General features: G+C 62.9%; 3 protein-coding genes across 6 annotated transcripts in view; 2 read left to right on the top strand and 1 right to left on the bottom strand.

The window, feature by feature from the left end:
- The window catches only part of GALNS (galactosamine (N-acetyl)-6-sulfatase), a 33,635-nt gene extending 23,566 nt beyond the window's left edge, over positions 1 to 10,069 (top strand). For 2 of the 3 annotated variants that reach the window (XM_058528470.1, XM_058528471.1), the window contains exons 12-14: positions 3,522 to 3,643; positions 6,382 to 6,499; positions 9,080 to 10,069. In XM_058528470.1, the coding sequence (XP_058384453.1) occupies positions 3,522 to 3,643; positions 6,382 to 6,499; positions 9,080 to 9,166 (327 nt within the window). In that variant the 3' untranslated portion in view covers positions 9,167 to 10,069. Of the gene's footprint in view, positions 1 to 3,521; positions 3,644 to 5,058; positions 6,160 to 6,381; positions 6,500 to 9,079 lie in introns of those variants that run through there. The other variant, XR_009216460.1, reaches the window with a different exon arrangement.
- A 904-nt stretch (positions 10,070 to 10,973) lies between these two features.
- On the top strand, positions 10,974 to 13,683 carry APRT (adenine phosphoribosyltransferase). The gene is made up of 5 exons (XM_058528472.1): positions 10,974 to 11,082; positions 11,260 to 11,366; positions 12,630 to 12,763; positions 13,011 to 13,089; positions 13,289 to 13,683. The coding sequence occupies exons 1-5, from the start codon at positions 11,003 to 11,005 to the stop codon at positions 13,429 to 13,431; spliced, it is 543 nt and encodes a 180-aa protein (XP_058384455.1). The 5' UTR covers positions 10,974 to 11,002; the 3' UTR covers positions 13,432 to 13,683.
- Positions 13,684 to 14,185: 502 nt separating this feature from the next.
- Positions 14,186 to 18,939, bottom strand: CDT1 (chromatin licensing and DNA replication factor 1). Of its 2 annotated transcripts, none has more exons than XM_058528468.1 (10): positions 18,663 to 18,939; positions 17,982 to 18,104; positions 17,748 to 17,902; positions 17,003 to 17,203; positions 16,764 to 16,909; positions 16,484 to 16,584; positions 15,814 to 16,002; positions 15,432 to 15,572; positions 15,158 to 15,359; positions 14,186 to 14,589 (listed from the first exon to the last, which is right to left on the bottom strand). In XM_058528468.1, the coding sequence occupies exons 1-10, from the start codon at positions 18,888 to 18,890 to the stop codon at positions 14,426 to 14,428; spliced, it is 1,650 nt and encodes a 549-aa protein (XP_058384451.1). In that variant the 5' UTR covers positions 18,891 to 18,939; the 3' UTR covers positions 14,186 to 14,425. The 2 variants fall into 2 exon arrangements, with proteins under 2 accessions (XP_058384451.1, XP_058384452.1); XM_058528469.1 differs by having other exon boundaries at positions 17,003 to 17,200.
- Positions 18,940 to 21,256: the final 2,317 nt, after the last annotated feature.

Genomic DNA, 21,256 nt, shown 5'->3' with positions numbered 1-21,256 from the left:
GCAGGCAGGGCCTGGCTGCCAGACCGAGTGCCTCGTGTGGATGTGGGGTCACCTCCCCCCTGCCCCGGGCGCAGGCAGAGCCTCAGGCAGTGTGCGCTTCCTCCCTCTTGTCCCGGTGCCCGCCGGCATCTCTGGCTTGTGATCAGAAGCAAAGATTGGCCTTGGGGGTGGGCTCAGCTGGACCGAACAAGTTTTTGCTTCTCTTCTGCCCTCTGGCTCAGGAGTGAGCCTCATGTCAGCCCCGGAGTGTTCTGTGGGCCCTTCAGACTCACTGTGACAACAACCCCCAAGCTGGTCTCTTCCGGAACTCTCTCAGTGAACGGCACAGCAGAGCCATATCCCCTGGCCTGCACTCTTGTCGCCGGCCTCCCCAGGCCCCACCCAGCCCACCCAGCCCTCCCAGCTTGTGGCCACCCACTGCCTCCTCTCCATGTGCCTGAGGCCCCCCGCACCTGCTCCCCGCCCCCACCAGCTAAGCCCGCCCGCCCCTTAGGTCCCATCTCAGCGGTCACTGCCACCGAGGGCCATCCTGAGCAGCTGGCGCCCTGTCCCCCGACAGGCAGTGCCGCGACTGGTTTTTCCCTTTAGACACCCAGTGGCTGAGAGGCACAAGAGCATCCAAAAGGGGCCCAGGGGCTGGCAGTGTGGGAACCCACAGGGACAGCCGTGTGGCCTCACTTCTCCCTCCCTAGCCTCCCCCATCACACACAGCCCCCCAGGGTCCTCTAGGGTTCCCATTGCCGGCTGCCCGTGCCTCCAGGTGGTACGATTGCGCACGTGCGGCTGGTGTTCTGGAAGCTGCCCCTCAGACTGCACGGTTCTCCTCACTGCGGCTCCCTGACCTAGGGGCTCTCGGGGCCTCTTGGGGCAGAGTCCAGTCAGCCCTAGCCTGAGTGAGACAGTCCAGCTTTCACCCAGGCCAGAATCCAGGGGTGCCTTTTCCAGAAAGGGCGCTGGAGAAGTCCAGAAGGTTCTGTGGGTGGAGCAGCTACCTGCACGGCTTGTCCTGACTTAACCGCATTTACAGTGGGGTCAGAAAGTATCAGAAAAGGCCACCTTGGCGCAGCGGAGACACCTCTGCCCACACGACCCCCGGTTCCTAAGGGCTGTTGGCGAGCTCCTGGGATGGTTTCGTCTGCTCGGCTTCTGTCTTCCTGGGAGATGAGGAGACAGGGTTCTCTTCTGCGACCGTGTAGATGTTAGGGGCATCCTTCCCTGGGAGGGCGGCAGCCCCAACACAGGATGGGGGCAGCCGGCGTGGCCCTTCTCCCTCCAGGGGTCAATAGGCCAAGGGGGTGCGTGAAGTTGGAAGGACCTCACAAACCATGACAGCAGTCCCCATGCCCTTGACTGCTCTCTGAGCACCAGGGGAGGCGTGGATCCCCCTGTTCCCGTCACCTCCAGATGGCTCACACATTTTGTTCAGAGGCCAAGTGGGGCCCTCCTGGGGCCACCAACGAGTCCTGGGCCCGTTCTGCCCTGAGGGAGAAGCCTGGGGTGCGGCTCAGCAGGACTGCATGGGTCTGTGGCCCAAGATTCAGGGTCCCCTGAGTGGACCTTATTAGCTTCCCAGCTCTTCGCTTGTCCAGGGTGTCTCTCACCCCCTCGGCACCCCCATTGCCTGGGGTCCTGCCGTGCCAGTAGGCCCTCTTGTCTGCATCCCAGGACATGTAGCCAGCTCTCCTGGTCACTCACAACTGCTGGACGGTGGTCGAGGGGACGGAGTGAGCATCTTCCCTGTGCCAGACCTGGTGCCGCTGTCCCCACCAAGCCCGGGACTTCCCTGCCACGGGCCATTTGAGGCCAGGGAAGAGGGGGAAGGGTGGGTGCTTGTGTGCAAGTGACCTTTGTTTCTGGGCTGCACCCCACGAGCGTCAGCCGACATGCACACTGTTTCCCTCCCGTGTCCTTCCCACCCTCCGAAATGCCAGCGCTGTGCGGGCAGGTCACGGGAGGAGGAAAGGGGCCGCGTGGGAGCTCAGTGCTGCCTAAGAGTGAGGCCTCCCTCACGGATGGCAGTCGTGAGAGAAGCTGCTGAACTGATTAGCAGAATCTTAATTAAGTAGTGTGTTGGATTTGATCCCGATTGTGATGTGTGTCTTGTGTCCAGACTTGGACGCTTCTCCATTAACTGCTTGGCACTGTTGTGCTAGTGTGGTTGTTTCTCCCACTGTATGTCTCACATCCGTATTGTTCACTAGCATTTCTGCTCCCGGAAAGTCAAAGGGTCACCCACTGTGGAACCCCCCCGGCTGGGTATTGGTCATTAGCCACCCTCAGCAGCTGAGATCACAGCCCCTTATTTTTCTAGCCACTGACTTGGGAATCTACAACTCAGTGCAGATGAATGGAATTTCACAGGCTCCTAACCTCCCTGCTTTATTGAAAAGCAGAGCATTAACTGCTCCACTGAGCAGCTGTCCATTACAGATGCGCAGGCGCTAGGAAACAGTTTGCCCGTTGGAGCACTGACGCCTGCAGAAGCCCTTGGTCACTCGTGGTTGAGAAGCAAGTGGTGCAACCTTGTCCCCCAGCCCCCAGTCTTAGGGTTGACATGCAGCGGTCACAGCCGCCTCTCCAGACCCTGTAAACAGTGTCCCGTGTCGGCTAGACCCCAGCCCCAAGCTGCTTGCAGGGCCACGGCGTCACCAAGGCCTCAGGATGGGGAGCTGCTGGCCTCTCCCCATTCCCCCTGGACGGCAGGGGGCTCTTCCCTTTCCCAAGTTGAGGAGCCCTGACAGGCAGCCTTCAAAGTCTTTGGGACAGAACTCCAGACTGTGGGCCGCAGTGTCTGGAGGAAGCCCTGACCTTAGGCTGCCCTGGGGCTTCAGGGCCATCCCAGGACAGGACAGAGCTCAGTCCGCACACTGACATGCAAGCCCACTTCCAATGAGAGGCCACCGCGGGCAGGGGTGGCCTGGGGAGGGCCGGAGCAGGAGGCCGCGGGCTCATACCTGAGTGTTGAGGGAGCTCAGGGTCCCTGCTCTCTGGGTGTTCCGGTGTCGCTGACCATGTCAACCGTAGTCGTAAAGTCTCTGCCTGTTAGCTTCGGCATCCGGGTCCTCTGTGGGCCTCACTGTGTCTGCGTCGTCTCTGGCTTGCAGTCATGCAGTCCCTCCTGCCCTGAGGAGCCTTGAAGGAATGCCGAGCACTGTGCACTTCACCTGCTGTGGGGCAGATAGAGTGGGGTGAAGAGCTTTGCTCTAGAAGTTAGTGGTGGTCAAGGTATGAGAAGGGCTGGAGTAGTTTAGAGAGATTCACCCCCCCAAAACTAGAGGCGTTCTGTGGGGCAGACGGCTCGGCAGCTCCAGGGCCCGGGTGGGGCTCCATCCCACAGGATGGCCGTCGTGGTCCCGCTCACTCCTTGAACGCTCGGTGAGCACCCGTGATGCGCCACGCATGGGGGACGCCGCCCCAGGACGGGATGGGCTGGCCTCCCTGGCGGAGATCTGGCCGCTGGTTCCTGGGCTCTGACGGCACAGCACGCAGAACACCCACGCACCCCCCACCTCTCCTTCCAGGGCATTGATTTCTGCCCTGGGCAGAACGTCTCAGGAGTCACCACCCACACGCAAGAGGAGCACACAAAGCTGCCCCTGATCTTCCACCTAGGACGCGACCCGGGAGAGAGGTTCCCCCTCAGGTGAGCGGGGCATAGGGGGGCCTTCGAGCTGCCGAGAAAGTTAGCTGGGCCCTCACCGATGGGTGCACGTTGTGAGCATGTAGAGGTGCATGTATGCACATGGGGCAGCGGGGGCCTCCCTCTGCACCCCTGCTGGGCACACTGGGGCCCATCCTTCGAAATTTTCCCTCAACACACTGTCTCGTCCGTCTGGCGCGGGCTGTGTCAGGCCGGCTTTCTTCTCCTGGTGCACCCCCACCTGTCCCCCAACTTGTCTCCCTTGCCTGCCAGTGCATGTGGCCCAGGATGTGATGCCCTGCCCGACCTGCCTTCAGGGACAGCTGAGGTGGAGGGTGAGGGTTGGGCATGGAGTGGACAAAGGACCTCTCCGCACGGCCGCCCCCTCGCGCACAGGCAGCACTGAGGACGCGGAGAGTTGCGACACCGCCCAGAAAGATCCCCCTGGGGCTCCTGCGTCCTTGACGGGGTGGCCCCCTGCCTCTGGCCGTCACTGAGCTCCTCCAGTGAGGCTCCCTGGATGGGGCCTCTCCCGTGCCATCGGGGTGCTTGGGTGCTTCTCACCTCCCTTTCTCTGGAGCTTCATCCAGCTCAGAGGCCTGGGACTATGGGAAGGAAATGCAGAGATGGGTGCCATGGATGAAACAGCATCCGAGTCCAACAGAACCGCATAACGTGGCCTTGTTGGAAATAAGGACTCTGCCAGAATAATTAAGGTGAGGGTCGAGATGAGGTCATCCTGGATCAGGGTGGCCCTAATCCAGTGAGAGTGTCCCTACAAGAGACCGAAGAGGAGAGACACAGACACAGGAGAGAAGCCATGTGATGATGGAGGCAGAGATGGAGTGATGTGGCCACAGCCAAGGGACGCCTGCAGCCCCTGGGAGCCTCTGGAGGGAGCGTGGCCCTGTGACATCTGGATTTCAGACTCCTGGTCTCCAGGACGAGGACGAGTCCCTGTTGTTTAAGGTCCCCCCGCCCCAGTCTGTGGCGATTTGTTAGGTGGCCCCAGGACACTCACATGGGCGAGGAGCCTCCTCAGGCCATCACAAACCCCAGGAGGTCTGGAGCAAGGCCACACGCAGGCGCCGGCTGGAAAGTTAGGACTAAAGGACAGCCGGGCTGGGGAGAAGCAGTCGGTGAGCCCCGCCCGCCCCCAGAAGCCCTTTTAGAGTGGAGACCCAGGAAGACTGCGGGCGTGGGTTGCAGGCATGCTTACCCAGGTGAGTGCCACACACCTGTGCCCGCCAGGCCCCTGCAACCTGATTGTCTCCGGGCCACCAGAGGTTAAAAGTCAGTTAAGGTGACAGCCCTGCTCTGTTCACTCGGGTCAAGTTTGGTGTAATTTTATGTCCACGGGGGATTCTTCTCAGTCTTGCTTCCCAACGACACCTGTTCATTGCTCTCAACTTCTCCAGCTAAGCTGTGATGAGCGGCACCACAGGCCGTGGTGGGCAGCCCCTGAGACCTTCAGCCATCTTGCAGACGCCTCCACAGCAGAAGCAAACCTGGGTGCCCGGGGTATGGGCTCCCTCGAGGTGGGTCAAAGGAGAGAGATGGCGGCTGAGCCTCTGAGAAGCCCACCCTGACAGCAGACCCACGTGATATGGCTTCTCAGACACACCCACAAGAAGGATGAAGCAACGAGCCGGTCATAGTGGAAGCTCGGTGCAACTCCTGCCCTGCCCCTCGCTGGCTGTGAGACCATGGCCGGACGGCCCCCCTCCCTCGCCTCAGTGTCCCCCGAAATTCGCAGTCACGGTGCCTGCCTCGCAGGGCTATGCAGAGACATGCAGAACACACCCGCCTGCAAGTGCTCTCATTAGATCCACATCCTTGCTACTCGGGGTGTGCTGCGGCATTTGGAGTCACTACCCCAGAGAAGACGGTCCCCTCGGGCAGCTGCCTGCAGCCCCCTGTGCTCCAGATGGGGAGACCTAGACCTAGGGTGGGATGTGACTGGCCCAGGGTTACCCTAGGGGGATGCAGAGCTCTGGGCAAGAAGACCCTGCAGCCGCTGCCTGGCCCGGAAGGATTCGGGGTGAATTTGGGGCCTTCTGGGGCTCCCCACATACACTCACCTCACATCACCACCGAGAAGCCTTGCCACCCAAACTACTGAACTTGGTTAAGCCCGTCCTTTCCAGTGAACTTGGCCCAGAGTCCTGGAGAGACATGAGACACACCTGAAACCCTGCGTGGCCCGTGGGTAGAGTGGGTGCAGCCAACAGCAGGGAGCCGGCGGGTGTGGAGGCCCGAGGAGCGGGCTGGCCTGGGAATGACAGTCTCAGAGGGACCCAGAGACAGGGTGAATGGGGCAGGAGCAGCCACTCCTGAAACAAAGCTGGGCCAGAGGGCTTAAGAAGGGGCACAGGAGTGGGAAAGAGGCAACCGGGAGCCGCAGAGCCCTGGTGCAGCTCAGGGACACTGGGTGATGCCCTCGCTGGTTCTGGCTAAGGCCGAGGCCCTTGCGGCTGCCGTCCCTGTCACGTGCCTCTGCCTGAAATCTCCTTTGTAGGGTAAGTTCCCGGGTGCTCGCCTGTCCCCAGGTGGGTGGGGTGGGGGTGGAGGCAGCCCTGGTCTCTAGCAGCCGTCTCTTCCCAGGAGACTGCTGGATGGTGGCCCATTGGGGAGGGGTCCCCTGGACCCCCAGGCCCCTTCTGGGCCTCCCTCGGTGGCTGCCCCCACCCAACTTGTCCCTCCACTGCCCTTTGGTGACTTGTGCTCTTGTCTGTCTCTAGCTTTGCCAGCACCGAGTATGTGGATGCCCTTGGCAGGATCACCCCGGTCGTCCTGCAGCACCAGGAGGCCTTGGTCCCTGGACAGCCACAGCTCAACGTGTGCGACAAGGCGGTCATGGTAAGCAGCAGGCCATGATTCCTGTGGGGGAGCGTCCCCAGGGCTGTGGGAGTGCTCAGGGTCTGCACACCCCAGAGCATCCCCCGCATCCTCCCCACGGAGATCTCTAGGGTTACAGCGAGTTCTGGCAGCCGAGCACCTCGTGAAAGGACTGCCCTCCTCTCACAGGCAGGGTGACCACTGGGCAGTGTGGTGGACCCTGGGAGAGCATGCTTCCCTCCTGCTGCTCTGTCTCAGACCTCACAGGGGTGGCCGGAGGCTCATGTGATCCCTCTGCAGGTGCAGGACAAGCCAAACTCGAGTGGGCTGTGGACACACTGGGCACACGGCCTGGTGTGCGGTTGGCTCGTGGGACCCACCTCCCAGCACAGCTGATGTGGGTCCCAGTAGGGGCAGACCTCCTTGAACCCCGTGGGGGACCCGCCGCGAGTCTGTCCTTATAATGGGACATGTTTCTGTGGTGCCCTGCTCCACAAAGATGGGTGATTCTCATGTCACCGTGTCAAAAGCTCTGGTGGTACCCCAAATCCCACAGAGTAAAGCCAGATGGCCTAGCCTGGGTTCCCAGCCCATCAGCCCCTCTCCCCGTGCACCCCATTCCCCAGCCTGCCAGGCACGTGCTCCCCGTAGCCACAGGGTGAGTCGAGTGCTGAGGAAGGATGAGCCCCCCGGCCTCGAGGAGGAGGAGGACCACTCTGGGAGAGGCATGTTCAGTAGTTCACGAACTGGTGAACTTGGGTTCCTTCTGTGTGGGAGAAGACTGAGTTCCGATCCACTTCCAGGGTCAGACAGAGCTGCAGCCGTGGGAGCTGGTGGACAGGGTGTGGAGTGGGGCGTGATGGGAGGAAATCGTGCAGGGAAAATGGAGTTGGGATGTTAGCAGAGTTTTCCTAGCAGTGATGACTGTTAGAGGGGCTGAGGGGCCCAGGGGACAAGGCTGCCATGTTACCGGAGGGGGGGGGGGGGGCGTGCGGGTAGGCCTTGTCGCTGTTGTCCACGTCTAGGGCTTTATGTCCCAAGGCTCACCACAGGAGGACAGTCAGGCGGGGGCCAGCAGGGCATCCCCCTTCCTCAGAGGGGCACCAGGAGGCACCAGCCTGTGCACTCACAGCAGTGGAGCAGGGCCCTCTGTCTCAGGAACACCCACCACCGCTCCGCGGGTGCAGGCTGAGTCTCCAGGTAGCAGCTGCCTTCCCAACGCGTAGAGACGCAGAGACAGAGGAGTTCTTAGTGATGGGAGGGGACGGAGCAAGGGCGAGGCAGAGGGACCTGGCTGGGGCACTGCTGCCATCTCCTGGGCGACACAAAAACTGCCGCAGCCCGGCCGCGCCCTGGAACAGGAGCAAGCGGGGACCCCGCAAGCCCCAAAAGTGAACTGGAGACCAACAGGACCAGTGTGGGTTGGTCTTCAGACTTTACAGTGAGCACTGCCGTCAGAGAGGTGCGTGGGTTTACATGTGTGAACATGCATGGGCATGTGTGTGAGTGCGCAAAGCCTGAGGGGCCCCTCATTCGTCCACTTCACACCCCTGCCCCCCTAATCCCCAGATGTTGGAAAGGTTCCGCTCTCTGCCCTCGGCCCCTCCTTCACACACCCCCAGCTCAGCCTGGCCCCCCACATCCAGCCCCCAGCTCAGCCCGACCCCCCATGTCCAGGCCAGCTGGGCTAAGGACGCAGTGTGGTGTCCTCCAGTCTCTGTGACAACATCAGTCCTGTGCAGCCTGTCACAGTGGTTGGCTGTCACGCTGTGCATCAGACACCTGAGGAGCCTTTAAGAAACACGGGTGTCGGCCCTCTCCGATCCCCCCGACTCGCAGGTGGGCCCAGAATCTGTTCTGCACACGCCCTTCTGCTTTCTCTGGTTGCCTCAAAGGTTGGGAGCAGCTTCCTAACCAGACCTGGTCCCTCTCCCCAGCAGCCGGGGCCTGCGCGATCACAGGGCCACGGATGCCATCCAGGGCGGGCAAGGGCTCTACCCGGGGCTCTCGGTCGTCGATGCTCCGAGTCATTAACACACAGACTCGGTCCAGCCCGCTCCAGAGTGATTCTGGGTCTGCCAGAATCTGGGTGGACAGGGGCACCCCCTGGGCAATGGGGGACACGGCAAAGCCAGGAAGGCTCCCTCTTAGGGGCATGGGTCTCCCCTTCTGTTGCCAGGAGAAGTGTGGCCACATAAAGCAAGTCTGCACGTTCACGTGCACACCCAAGGGAGCCACCGTGGAACCTGGCTCCGTGGGGCTCCGTGGAACCTGGCGCCTCTTATCACAGGTTCCTTGAGTTGGAAACCAGGTCAGGGGTTACAGGATGGTCAGCAGACGTTCCCTTTGATAACAGAGGGGTCAGGCAGCAGGCCCGGCACCCAGCCACCCACACCCTGGGCCTGGGCCTCCTGCCCTCCTGGCCAGCCTGGTGAGAGGCACTGAGCTGCCTCCTGGGTGGAGGTGGAGACAGGCGGTTTCCTCATGGCAGCCAGTCAGATGGGGCAGGGCGTGGCCCCAGCCGGGCAGTAGTCTGGAAACTGCTGAGTCTGGAAGTGCTTGGATAACTGCATATTCTCTTTCCAAATTTTTATTTCCCAGAACTGGGCACCCCCAGGCTGTGAAAAGTCAGGGAAGTGCCTGACGCCCCCGGAGTCTGTCCCTGAGAAGTGCTCCTGGCCCCACTAGCACCTGCCTGAGCCCACTGGCCCTGCAAGTGCCTGGGGGCAGGAAGGCTCTGGCCTCGGGGCTCCCAAGCTGGAAGAGCCCCAGTGGCCCTCTGCCCTGCTCACAGCCAGATGGATGTCACCTGCAGCCAGCCACAGGACCTGCAAGACCACACTTGCCTGACCCGGCCCTGGAGTCATTTCTCAGCCCTCCTCCTGGCCAGCGTGACCCTGCCACCTTGGGCCCACGGCCCATGTCAGCCCCAGCTGAACGCAGCCTCGCAGGTCTCAGGACCCTGCCCGTCTCACATCCTCCCTCTCTGGCTCAGACCACTCCCAGACTGGCCTTGTCCAGGACCGCACCTCCATTCCAGGACCTGGGGGAGGGGTGACTCACAGCTGCTGCCCCCGGCTGTTCCTCTTGTACTTCCTCCCCCCCTCCCTGCACCACTCCAGGCCGGCAGGGTCGTTTGTGAATGTGGAGGGGGAGGAGGCAAAGGGCCTTCCTGACCTGGATCCTCCACAGCTAAGGCCTCCCTGGCCCAGTGGGGACAGCTGATGCTGCCGCTTCCCCGGGAGACATGAGGATGTCAGCATGCTCAGTTTTCCACTTTCCTTAGGGATCCAGACCCTGACCCCAGCACACTGTGAGGCTGTCTGTGCCTCACAGCCTCCCTGCCCGCCCTCCTCCCCTCAGCGCCCCTGTGGCGGAGCATGAGGATGAGCCGTTTTCACTGGCCGAAATCAGAAGAGCCCAGGCGACCAAACGCTGACTCCGGCCTTTGCACCCTGAAGGCACCTTGGCCGCCTGCCATTGAGGGGTTTTCAGGTCCCTGGGGCGACTGTCATGCCAAAGCTGTATTGTTGTAAGAGTCGGAAAATTATGGAAAAAACAGTTTCAAAACAAAGGAAGACGGGCAGTTTAGCTTTTTTTTTTTTTTTTTAAACAAGATTACGTTTAGGGGACGTTGTTCTCCCTGGGTACCGCGGTGCGGGGGCTGGAGTGAGATTGGTCTTTCTGCCCCAAGGCTGAGGGGTGCCACAGCCGCCTCCGCAGGCACGGGGTGGGCCTCCAGTAGGCCATGGGTCCCAGCATTCCCTCCTCCCCACTGTCCCCGAGAGTCCGGCAGGCAGCAAACACCCAGGCCCCCACCTCTGTTTCGGCCCCTCGCTGACCAGTCTATCCCAGGCCCGCTGCTCCTCCCTGAACTGCTCCCCACTCGGACCCTCCGCTCCAGGCCTCTGCAGTGCGCTCTGAAACGCCCCCTGCTCCCGTCCGCATTCACCCGGCGCTCTCCTGGACCGAAGGCCCAGGACGCGCCCGTGCGTGTGCACCCCGTGTGTCCCTGTGTGCGTCCATGTGTGTGCGCCCGCGTGGCCCGCGCAGCAGGACCTCAGCCGAGACCCGCCCAGGAAGGAAGGAAGAAAACGGGCGCGGCGACGGCGAGGCGGGTGCGCGCTCGCCTGAGGCCTGGGGTCCGGGTCAAAACTGCCCAGAGGACCGCGGGCGCTCACCGGCCCCGCCAAACTGCGCGACGATTTCTCGGAAAGCCCGGCCGGGCCTGCGTGGACGCCGTATTCCATCGACCTTGACTCGCACCTCGGCCCCGCGTGAACGTTCCTTGAGGCAGGGACGCGTGTGTTCAGGGTTCAAGAAATAAGCGCGCGTCTTAAAATCGACAGCACCGAAGATTCGATGAAGTACGGTACTTCCTACAGACGACGGCGGGCCCCGCCCACGCGCAGGCGCCCCGCCCCGCAGACGCGCCGAGCCCCGCCCCTCGAGCTGGCCCCACCCCCGGCCCCGGCCGGGCACGAGCGGACGCCCCGCCCTGGCCGCGCACGAGCAGACGCAGCCATGGCCGAGTCCGAGCGAGAGCTGGTTGCGCGGCGCATCCGCAGCTTCCCGGACTTCCCCATCCAGGGCGTGCTGTTCAGGTGCGCGCGGGCGCGCCATGTGGGGTCACGCGGACGGGCAGCCGTCGGACGGTGTGAGCCGCGCGCGGGTGGCAAACGCGGAGGGACGGCGGGCCTGGGCTGTCGGCGACGGTCCCCGGGGCGGGTCCCCGCCCCACCGGGCTGTGTGCGGGTTTGACCCATCCTGCTCGCGCGCAGGGACATCGCGCCCGTCCTGAAGGACCCCGACTCCTTCCGCGCCTGCATCAGCCTCCTGGCCAGTCACCTGAAAAAGACCCACGGCTCCAAGATCGACTACATCGCCGGCAAGTGGACAGGCGGCGGCGGGACCTTGACTCCCGGGGGCTCCTCCCGCCGCCGTGCCCTTCGGTGTCCAGGGCCAGCCCTTCCTGCCTCCTTGTCCTCCGCCCGCAGGCCCGGAGGGGTCTGTGCCAGACCCGTGAGGGCGGGGGCTGCCGAGCAGGGAAGGCGAAGGGCCATCCACCCTTGCTTGGAGAGGGCTCTGGGAGGGGGTCCTTCAGGGGACACGCCCGCGCAGGTGCTTGCGTGGCAGCCCTCACGTGGGTTGTAAGGATAGACCTGCTGCCCCCACTTAGCAGCCCTGAGAGGGGCGGCAGGCCCCCCCCCCCCCGCGGCCTGGGGAACGGTCTCTGCCTGGTGGGTATGCCCTTGCGGGGAGCGGAGCGGAGGGAAGGCCCCGCCAAGTTCCTGGTCCCCAGCCCTGGACAGGTGAGGCCACGTGGCTGAATTTTCCGGGGACTTCTGACCAGAGCCCGACAGTCGGACCAGAGTCCGTTGCGCTGAGCGCTCTCTCCTCTTGCCTTTCTTTTCTGTTCCTGTGTGACACGCGTGTATTGAGCGCCTGCTGTATGCCACTCACTTTACCCAATATGGGGCTTCAGGAAGGCGCAGAGGAGATGGGGGAGGACCGTGGCAGCCTTGCCTCTCCGTGAGAGCCCCACCCCCCTGCGCCTCCCGTGGCTCCCGCTGCCGCCAGGGGCCCCTCTTCACGTGGCTGTCTTAGGGAGGGTTCTTCCTGCCTCAAATCCTCCCTCCCTCACCACACTTCCGGGGGGGCGGGGGCCCTGAGCTTCCCCATCGTAGCTCAGTACACCACAGAAGATGGCTAGTGCCCTGTCCCTGCCTCTCCTTCTGGACTAGAAGCTCCCAGGGCAGACACTGCCTTTAGAGATGACAAGAGCTGTCTGCTGAGTGCGTTTCATAGGGTACTGCCAGCCCGGCTACAGATGGGCAGCTGAGCTGTGGAGGGAGGTCAAGTGACTTGCCTAAGGCCACGCGCCTGTTCACGCAGCCGTGTAGAATGGACCTAGGCCCTGGCCTCAGCTCCTAACTCCCACCTCTGGCACCCAGCAGTCCCTGTGCATGGTGGGTGCTCAGTCAACATCCCCTAAATGGATGGATGTCATCAGCCTTTTAGGGGGAGCCAGCAAGGCTGGGCACCCTGTGTCACTGCAGTGGCTATGCATCACTGGCCAGCCCTGGCCCATGGGGAGGCCTCTGCTCCTGTGCCACGTAGCTGCCTTTCAACACCCAACTCTCACCAACAGGCCTAGACTCCCGAGGCTTCTTGTTTGGCCCCTCCCTGGCCCAGGAGCTTGGTGTGGGCTGCGTGCTCATCCGAAAGCAAGGGAAGCTGCCGGGCCCCACCGTGTCCGCCTCCTACACACTGGAATACGGGAAGGTGAGTGGGCTGGGCTGTGGCTGTGGACCCTCCATTCCCAAAAGGAGAGTCGTGGAGTCAAGTGGAGCTGCCATGGTTGGAGTGGATGTGGGAGCTGAGACTGAGACACTGGGCCAGGTGCACACGGCCAAGAAACAGGGTGGTTTAGAGCAGGGCCTAGCCGGTAGCCCCTTGTCAGCTCCCGGGCTCTGTGCACCAAAGCTCTTTTTGGAGACGTGTGGACCACGTGCCCACTTCCCATCTGCAGGCTGAGCTGGAAATCCAGAAAGACGCCGTGGAGCCAGGCCAGAAGGTGGTCATCGTGGATGATCTGCTGGCCACTGGTGGTGAGGGTCTCCCCTGAGCCAAGGGGGCTAGTAAGGGTGGGAGAAAGTGCCTCACCTTGTGCATGAGAGCGGATTAGGGGTTCAGCACTACAGTTGACCAGTGAGCAAGACCCTGCACGGCCATGGCCATGCCACCTCCTCCCCCGCCCCCAGTGGCCCAGGCTACCAGGGGGCCTCACTCGTGTACCACCCCCACCAGGAACCATGCGGGCAGCCTGTGAGCTGCTGGGCCAGCTGGGGGCTGAGGTGCTGGAGTGCGTGAGCCTGGTGGAGCTGACCTCGCTGAAGGGCAGGGAGAGGCTGGGGGCAGTGCCCTTCTTCTCCGTCGTGCAGTATGAGTGACCCCACGCCCCCACCAGCTGGAGGAGAGGCGAGTTCCAGCCTCGGCAGCTGCATGACCTCCACCAGCCACCCGCCTGGACTCATTGTTCTGCCTCTGGTTGGGTAACTCTCCAGCCCCTACCTCTGCCTGGGGTCCCTCCTGCAGGTTCTGGAAGTGCCAGCACGTGGAGCTGATGGCCCAGGCAGAGCCCAGCCCAGGCCATAGTCCATTTACAGTGAAATGAGATCGTGAATAAACAACTTTGCTTAAGAGACTTTCTTTATCCAGGTGCCCCGGGGTGGGACCTGGGCCTGGGAGGTGGTAAAGTGCCAGGGTGCTGTTTGCTGCAGTCTGTGGTCCTCTCCTCCCTGTGAGCCAGCTCACAGGGGAGCAGGCAGCTTCAGGAGGCAGGTGCTGCCAGGTTGGTGTCCCACTGCTGCTGTGACAAATCATGCCAACCTGGTGGTTTAAACGTCATCCTTTGGTTCTAGGGGTCAGAAGTGCTAATGTCAGTGTCGCAGGGCTGGTTCCTCTGGAGGCTCCGGGGAGAATCTGTTTCCCGCCTTCCCCAGCCTCTAGAGGTGCTCACACATTTCAGCTCACAGCCAGCGGTGTACCATCTCCCAGTCTCAGAAGGACCCTGTGATGAGTCTCCCAACTCCAGGTCCTTAGGTGGACGCCTGGGGTGTTACTCTGCCCACCACACCACCCCAACCTGTGCCGACAGCAGAGCCCTCTCCCCACCCACTTCCCCGCACCCCCAACAGCCGCAAGGACAGTCACCAACAGAAACCAGTTTAATGACCACATGCTGTACAGGGGTGGGCCCACCACCCACCTTGGCTGGAGACCCTCAGACCATGCAGAGCCCAGTCCAGCCTCTGACCGCCGTGGGGACTTGGGAAAGGGAGAGCAAAGTGCATTGTGTTCGTAAAGGAGATAAAACAGGCAGGGGGTGGGGCAGGCAAGGGAGCCTGGAGCCCACATCTTGGTGGTGGCTCACGGCCGCCAGGCTCACAGCGCCGCCTCGGCATGGGCCAGGCGAGCCAGCCGTGCAGTGATGCCTGACAGGTCAGCAGCCTTGTCCAGCTTGATGTAGGTGTCAGTGCGGATGCGGTGGAGGCTGAGCCAGTCAGGCAGCAGCTCAGAGAGAAGCTGTACATGCTTCTCCATCTCCCCTGCAGAGAGAAGGGGCGTGAGGCGGGGCCGGCAACCCGGACCTCTGGGCTTGTGTGCACATCTGTAAGGGGCGCCTGCCAACAGGCCTTCCTTAGGGCCAGCTCCCACCCCCGAGCCCCTCCCCCGGACCCACCATGAGCCAGGCCTGGGCTGGACCCATCTGTGCCCTCAAGAAGTGAAAGAGTGAACAGTGATGATGGGAAGGGCTTGAGCCAGGGCAGTGACCGCAGCCTCGCCAAGGAGGTAGCCCTCCCAATGAACCCAATAGGAGTCCCAGCCTGCAAACACCCCACAGCTCTGAGGGGCCAGAGACCTTGGAGAGAGCGGGCAGTCCCATGGGGCCTCAGGGCCAACTGAGGGACTGCAGGGGCAACAAGGCCCGGTGTGTGAGGGGAGGCAGCCTTGTGAGGCCACAGGGGCAGAGGGGGCTGGGTGGAGGCTTGAGGGCGCTGAGCCCCCAGTGCACATAGCAGGCACTGAAGGCACATGCAAGGAACAGCAAATTATGAGCCCCACCCTGACCTGGAGCTCAGGGACACGGGGAGGGAGCCCAGCCCCCGCACGCACCAGGGCTCATGGCCGCACGGTAGCTGCCCACCATCCTGGCGCAGGCCACCTCCATTGTGAGCGCTGGCTTGCGCTCAGACACGAAGACACTGCGCAGCACGCGGGCCAGCTCCGGCAACCGCTCAAGCCGCTGCAGCCGCTGCTCCTGCTCTGGGCGCCGCGTCATCTGTGCCAGCTGCTTCTGCACCTCCTTGGCCCGGATCTGCAGCGGGCACGGCGAGCGATCAGTGGTCAGCTGGCCCTCGGCCCCCCCATGGAGACCCAGAATACTCACCCGCTCCAGCAGGGCCTGGGACACCCCCTTTAGGGCAGTGGGCGGGGTGGCAGGTGGAGTGGCTGGCAGTGCTGGGCTGGGGGACCTGAGGCTGCTGGGGTCGGCTGTGCGCAGGGCCAGGTCACTCAAGGCCTTCTCCATCTGGGGCAGATCAGAGGGGAAAGGTCAAGAAAAGCCTCCCCCAGCCCAGCCACAGGCCTGTCTGCATGGACGCCCCTCCCAGGAGTCCTTGTCTGTGCAGCTCAAGCTCACCCAGTGCATTGGGGCCTGTGGGTGTCACCCCAGGGAGAGCCTGCCGGTGGGTGGCACATCCCACCACCCCCAAGGGTCACGGCTGAGGATGGAGCCTGTCAGGTGCCCGCCTGCAGGAGGCCCGCCTCACCCTGGGTGACATCAGGCTGCGGGCGCGGGCCAACACCTCCTGGGCCGTGGCCAGCTTCTCCATAGTGGGCGGCCGGGGCAGCTCGGCCGGCTCGATGTCAGGCACTTCGTCCACGTTGAAGTGGGGATGCCAGCGCATCAGCTGGTCTTCGGGCACCACCACGGGGGGGTGCAGGGAGGCCAGGAAGGCCTGTGTGAGGAAGAGGGGTGCCAGGTGACCCTGGGCACATCTGCATGGGGGTGGGGCAGGGCTGTCCGGGTTCCCCTCCCAGCTGGGCGACCTCAGTGAAGTCACTTCACCTCTCCAGGCCCCAGGAGTTCAGCTGGACTGAGGTGACTTGGAGCACCCACTCAACTCACCACGAGCCTCCTGGGACCTGAGGCTGCAGCCCTGAGACCCCTGCTCCTCAGCTGGGAGCCAGGGCCAGGGTCCCCGCCCAGCCCCAAGCCACCCATCTGTCTGAGATGGCCGTGGAGACTGGTTAAGAAGACTCTAGAACTCGGCCTCTAGAGAAGGGACTGTTCCCTGCTGGGTAATGGGGGGCTGTGATGGCCGGGAAGGCGTGAGCACTGAAGGAGAGGACAGAGAGCAGGGCCCAGCACAAGGCCTGTTCCGGAAGACACCCCGTACCACAAGGACCAAGCTGGTCATCTCAGGACCGCCTGCTCACCCTGTGGTGCTCCCGGACACGCTCGACCAAATTCTGGCTGAAGACCTGACGTCGCTGCAGAAGACGCGAGGCTGTGAGCTGGGGGGCCGCGCCGCCGGCCTCTGCGGGGAGAGTCCAGGCCTGAGCCCCTGGGCCAGGCCCACCCAGCAGCCCAGCCCCACGAGGACGGGTCTCAGACAAGGCCCAGCCCCCGACGCCTCACACTCATGCTCAAGATGGTGCAGGGTCACAGGTGGGGAACCAAGGCTCAAAGATGAGGAGACTCGGTCACAGCACACACCCTGCTCCAGCAGCGGCTCGATGGTGAGCTGGTAATCAGACTTCTTGATGCTGTCCTTGAAGGTTGGGACATCACGCTCCTGGCGGAAGCGGTACGAGGCAGGGTACACAGTTTTGATCTGACCCACGTTGCGTTCCTCAAAGCGCCTGTGGGCCGAGAGTCCCAGGGTCAGAGAACCCAGCAGGTCACAGACTCCACGGTCAGGGCAAGCCCCGCCCCCCGCAAAACAGCCCACTCACTTGCGCATCATGTCCTGGACGCCCTGCTTGACCTTGGCGAAGGTCACAGTCTCAGAGCGGTTGTAGAGCATGCCCACAATGGTGTCCATGCTGCGGAACATCTCGGCCAGCACCAGGTACTTATAGGGCAGCACGAGGCCCGGGGGTCCGGGCTGGGCCAGGGTGTGGAAGCGCTGGTAGGCGGGCACCTTCTCTCCACTGCTGGGGGGGAGCTGGCCTTGAGAGAAGCACCAGACCACCCCCAGCACCCAACTGCAGGCCAAGAGGCCGGGAGACCCCAGAGCTGGGGCTTGCAAAACCAACCCCACAACACACCGCGCACAGTTCACAAAGCCTTGCAAGCTCACTGACTCCCCATCACAAGCACTGTCAGGGATGGAGACAGAATCGTGGCTTCAAATCAGCCCTGCCATGTCCTGCCTGTCACCCACGGAGGTCCCTGGCCACCCCCAGCCCTAGTTTCCTTATCTCTAAGAGGTACATGGTGGCAAATACCCAATAACCACTGGCTGTCGATATCATTCGAAATTCACCAGGGCCCCCTGAGGCAGGAACTGGCGCCCTCTCACAGATGGAGACAGAGGGCGCAGAGCCAGCCAGCGGCAGAGCTGGCATCTGAGCGCCCTGCCGACTGCACTGCCTCCCTGTTAAGAGCAGCCCCTGGCCCTCTGCCCGGTCCTGCCCCTGCCAGGCCTCGCACCAGCCTACCCTTCCTGGGGTGCCTGACCACCCACCCAGGACTCACCATGGCCCCAATGGGTGCCCCTCGGCCTCTGGCGCGCTGGGTTCCTCAGCATCCTTCCTCTGGGCACTTGTTCTCAGCTCCTGGACCCGTGCCCCCAGCTCCCGCGCCCGCTGCAGGCACGACTTGAGCTCAGAGAAGGTGACCTTTGACGGGACCTGTGGACACAGGCTGCTGTCAGCTGGCTGGTCACCCCCACACCACTCCACCTCCCTGGCCCTTGTCCCGCCTCCTTACCTTGTCCTCCTCAGCTGCTAGAGGGGACAGCTGATCTGCTGAGATGGCGGCCTTCTTTGTCTTCTTGCCTGGAGAAGAGTGCTCTGGGGAGCCAGGGACAGCCGGGGAACTGGGGCTGGAGACCTGGTGGGAAGGACCCCAAGGGTGAAGGAATGGCGAGACCACGTGGTGCCACCAGCTCTGCAGAAAGAGGCTTTTCTGCTTCCCTCAGTTAACCAGAAAACACACAGCCGGAGCCAGGCTCTCAGGGCACCCCTGTCCAGAGAGGTCTCTGCTAACGTCAACCGGGAGGGCCTGGCCCTCCCGTGTGTTCTTCTGGAGACAGTCGCCCACCCTAACCCCTGACCAGCCTTGCAGAGGAGCAGCATTCCGCAGCCCGCCCTGCTCCGGCCCCCTCCAGCATCAGTCATGTGCTGCTGCCTAGAAGTCCTCTCAAGCCGAGTCCCTGCGGTGGCGAACAGGCCCCGCCACCGGGTCCCATGACCGGGTCCCAGATCCTCCTCGGACTGTCCCCTGCAAGGCCTCCCGCCCGGTGTCTCCGCCCAGGCCCGCCCTCCCTCGGGGGCCTCGGTTGACCCCTGCACCCGCAGCCGGCCCTCACCCCACCCCCCCGTGTCCTCCTGTCCGTCCCCACCCCCGCCCCGGCCTCAGTTTCCCGCCCGGCCCGGCCCGCGCCCTCACCGCCTCGGCCGGCAGGCGCAGCCTCCTGCGCGCGGGCGGCGCGGGCTGGTCGTGCGTGGGCTCGGCGGGCGAGCGGGCGCGCTTGCGGCTGCCCGGGGCGGGGGCCGGGGCGCGGGGCGCGGGCTTGGCGGGGCTCGGGGTGCGCCAGGCCAGCTTGTCGCGCGACGGCGCGGCGCGGGGCCCGGGGCGGCAGCGCGCGAAGAAGTCGGTAAGGCGGCGCTGAGCCATAGCGGGGCCGCACGGGACAGGACGGGCCGGGCCGGCGGGACCGCGGGCGGAAGTGGCGCCGCGCTTCCCGCCGATTTTCGCGCGGCAGCCAGGCCCCGCCCCGCCGCCAGGCCCCGCCCCGCCGCGGCCGGAACCATCCGCGCGAGGACGGGGGGAGGGGGAAACGGGACTTGGACGCGCCCGGGCGCAGGCGCGCTGGCGCTCTCGGGCTGTGCCGGCCGTGCGCATGTGCTGCAGCGCGGCCTCTCCCAGGGCGTGGGGGCGTCCGCGGTCTCGCGGGGTCGGTCGGCGCGGCGCGGGGTGCACGCCAGGCGAGGGCCGTCCCGGCAGACGATACTAGGTGTTTAACAGGAAAATGCTAGGCTGCTTCCAGCTTGAATTTACAGCGTGATGAAACGTGAGCGTCCCGCTGCGCAGGCGCGCTAGGTCAGGAGGCGCGGCCGGCACGTGACCCGGAGTCTGGCGCCCGCGGTACCGACGGGGACACTGAGGCTGGGTCGCGGGCCGCTTGCCAGAGGCCACCCGGCGGGGGCCGGGGAATTCACCTCAGGAAGAAAAATGTTCTAGAATTAAGCGAATATACTAAAACCACTGAAGTGTACACATTTTCTAAAGGTGAACTTTATGATATGTGAGTTATATCTCAGTCAAGCTATTATTTAAAAAAAAGAATGGCGGTTAAGATGGCTAAATTGAAGAGAAGTGCTGATTCTTAGAGCCTAAAGCTTAACTTGTCTGGACACTTGAGACCCTGATGCCAGATGAGCAGCTTCGGTGCCCGAAATTCCCGCGGAGGAATGTGGTCCGGACGGTCCTGGGTCTGCAGATCGGGGTCGGAAAAGAAATCTAAGGGTTGTCTTGGGAGGAGGTGAGGGTTGAGGGGGGCTTCACTCTTCCATCTCCTCCAAGTTTGCTGTAAAGAGCATGACTTGTGCCTATTAAAACAAAAAGCTAAAGGAACAGAAGCGCCGGTTGCGTGACGCCACTGACGGCCGCAAAATGACAGGAGAGAAAGTTGGGGGTTGCTGCGGCCGGTGGGACGAGGCCTCGAGTCTCCCGTAGGTAATAAAGGGGGTGGGCAGCTAGACCCGGATCGTGTAAACAGCCAGTAGCAGGTTACTAGCGGCCGACAGTGCAGAAGGTTCCGGCCAGCGCTTTGAAGGCTGCGTTTTGGTACAGCCCTGTTTTGGTGTGTTTGCTCTGGGCCGCCACGTGAAATGTATTTCTTAAAACAGTGGCTGGGGGTTGGAGACAGGAATTGACGTGAGTCCAAATGGAACCCTCCACATTCGAGCCTGCTATGCGTTAAAGAGGGGAAGCTTGTCGGATTCTAGAACTGTAATTGGGGCATAAATTACAGGCACAGCTTCTTCTTAAGGGGAACTTGTAAATCTTTTGGCTCATAGCTGCTCCTCAGGAGGGAGGGCGCGGTCTTCTCTCCCAGCGACGAGACGGTTTTCCACTCTCTGTTTCACATTTAGAAAATAAAGACCTGGTCTTGGAAAGGTAGAGGCAGCTGGACCTAACCACAAGTGACTGTTCAATATCAGGCTTCCGGCCAGCTGTTTGGCCCAGCCCCTGCCCTCTGTAGATAAGCTGGTGGGGAGGATGCGGCTGTGAGGCCTCTCTGGGGCCTCCAAAATGCTGAGCAGGCTCCACCAGCATTTCATTTGTCTTGCCACCTGCCCACCCGCCATCCTGGAACCACAGAGTGCTGCGCTGGGCTCGTGCCCTCCCAGGGCTGTGTGAGGGGCCCAGGATCGGCAGAAATCCAGAGAGACCACCTCGGGAGGCTCCCCACCCAGCCACCACACGGCTGTGTGACCCCTCAAGGGGATTCCTGGAAAGGAAAGAGGCTTGTACAAGTGGTTATGGTTTGGACCAGCCCTGGGGCAGGAGCCTGGAGGCAGAAACAAGCAAGTCCTGAATGCCTCTGGGGATGAGCTGAATCCTAGAAGGATGGTTCATCTGGGTCTTGCAGAGTCCAGAACGGGAATCTGGAATGTGTCTGCCCCGTGTGGGGTAAGGGGCCAAGTTTCAGCAGTGTTGCAAGTCTGGGGACCTAAGAGTGTGGTCTGCGTTCACTGCTCACAGCCAATGGGAAGGGGGCATGGGGCATGTCGCGCAGCAGAGGCCTCAGGACACTCTGTGCTCCGGCTGGTGTCCGTGCAGTGGTGCAGGGTCTGGCTGGGCCAGTGTCACATATTTTTAATGTGACCCCTGAAGAGTAGGCTTTTGGGGAGACTTCAGTCTTGGGGGCGGCTCCTTCTGAGAAAATTGTCTGGCCCACCTCCGATGATGGAATTCAGCCGTCGCGTCCACACTGTGTGACCACCCGCCTCCCGGTCACCGCTGGTTAGACCAGA

The sequence above is a fragment of the Diceros bicornis genome, chromosome 32 (genome assembly GCF_020826845.1).
Source record: "Diceros bicornis minor isolate mBicDic1 chromosome 32, mDicBic1.mat.cur, whole genome shotgun sequence".
Taxonomy (NCBI): Eukaryota; Metazoa; Chordata; class Mammalia; order Perissodactyla; family Rhinocerotidae; genus Diceros; species Diceros bicornis.
This window is presented reverse-complemented; position numbering and strand designations above follow the sequence as displayed.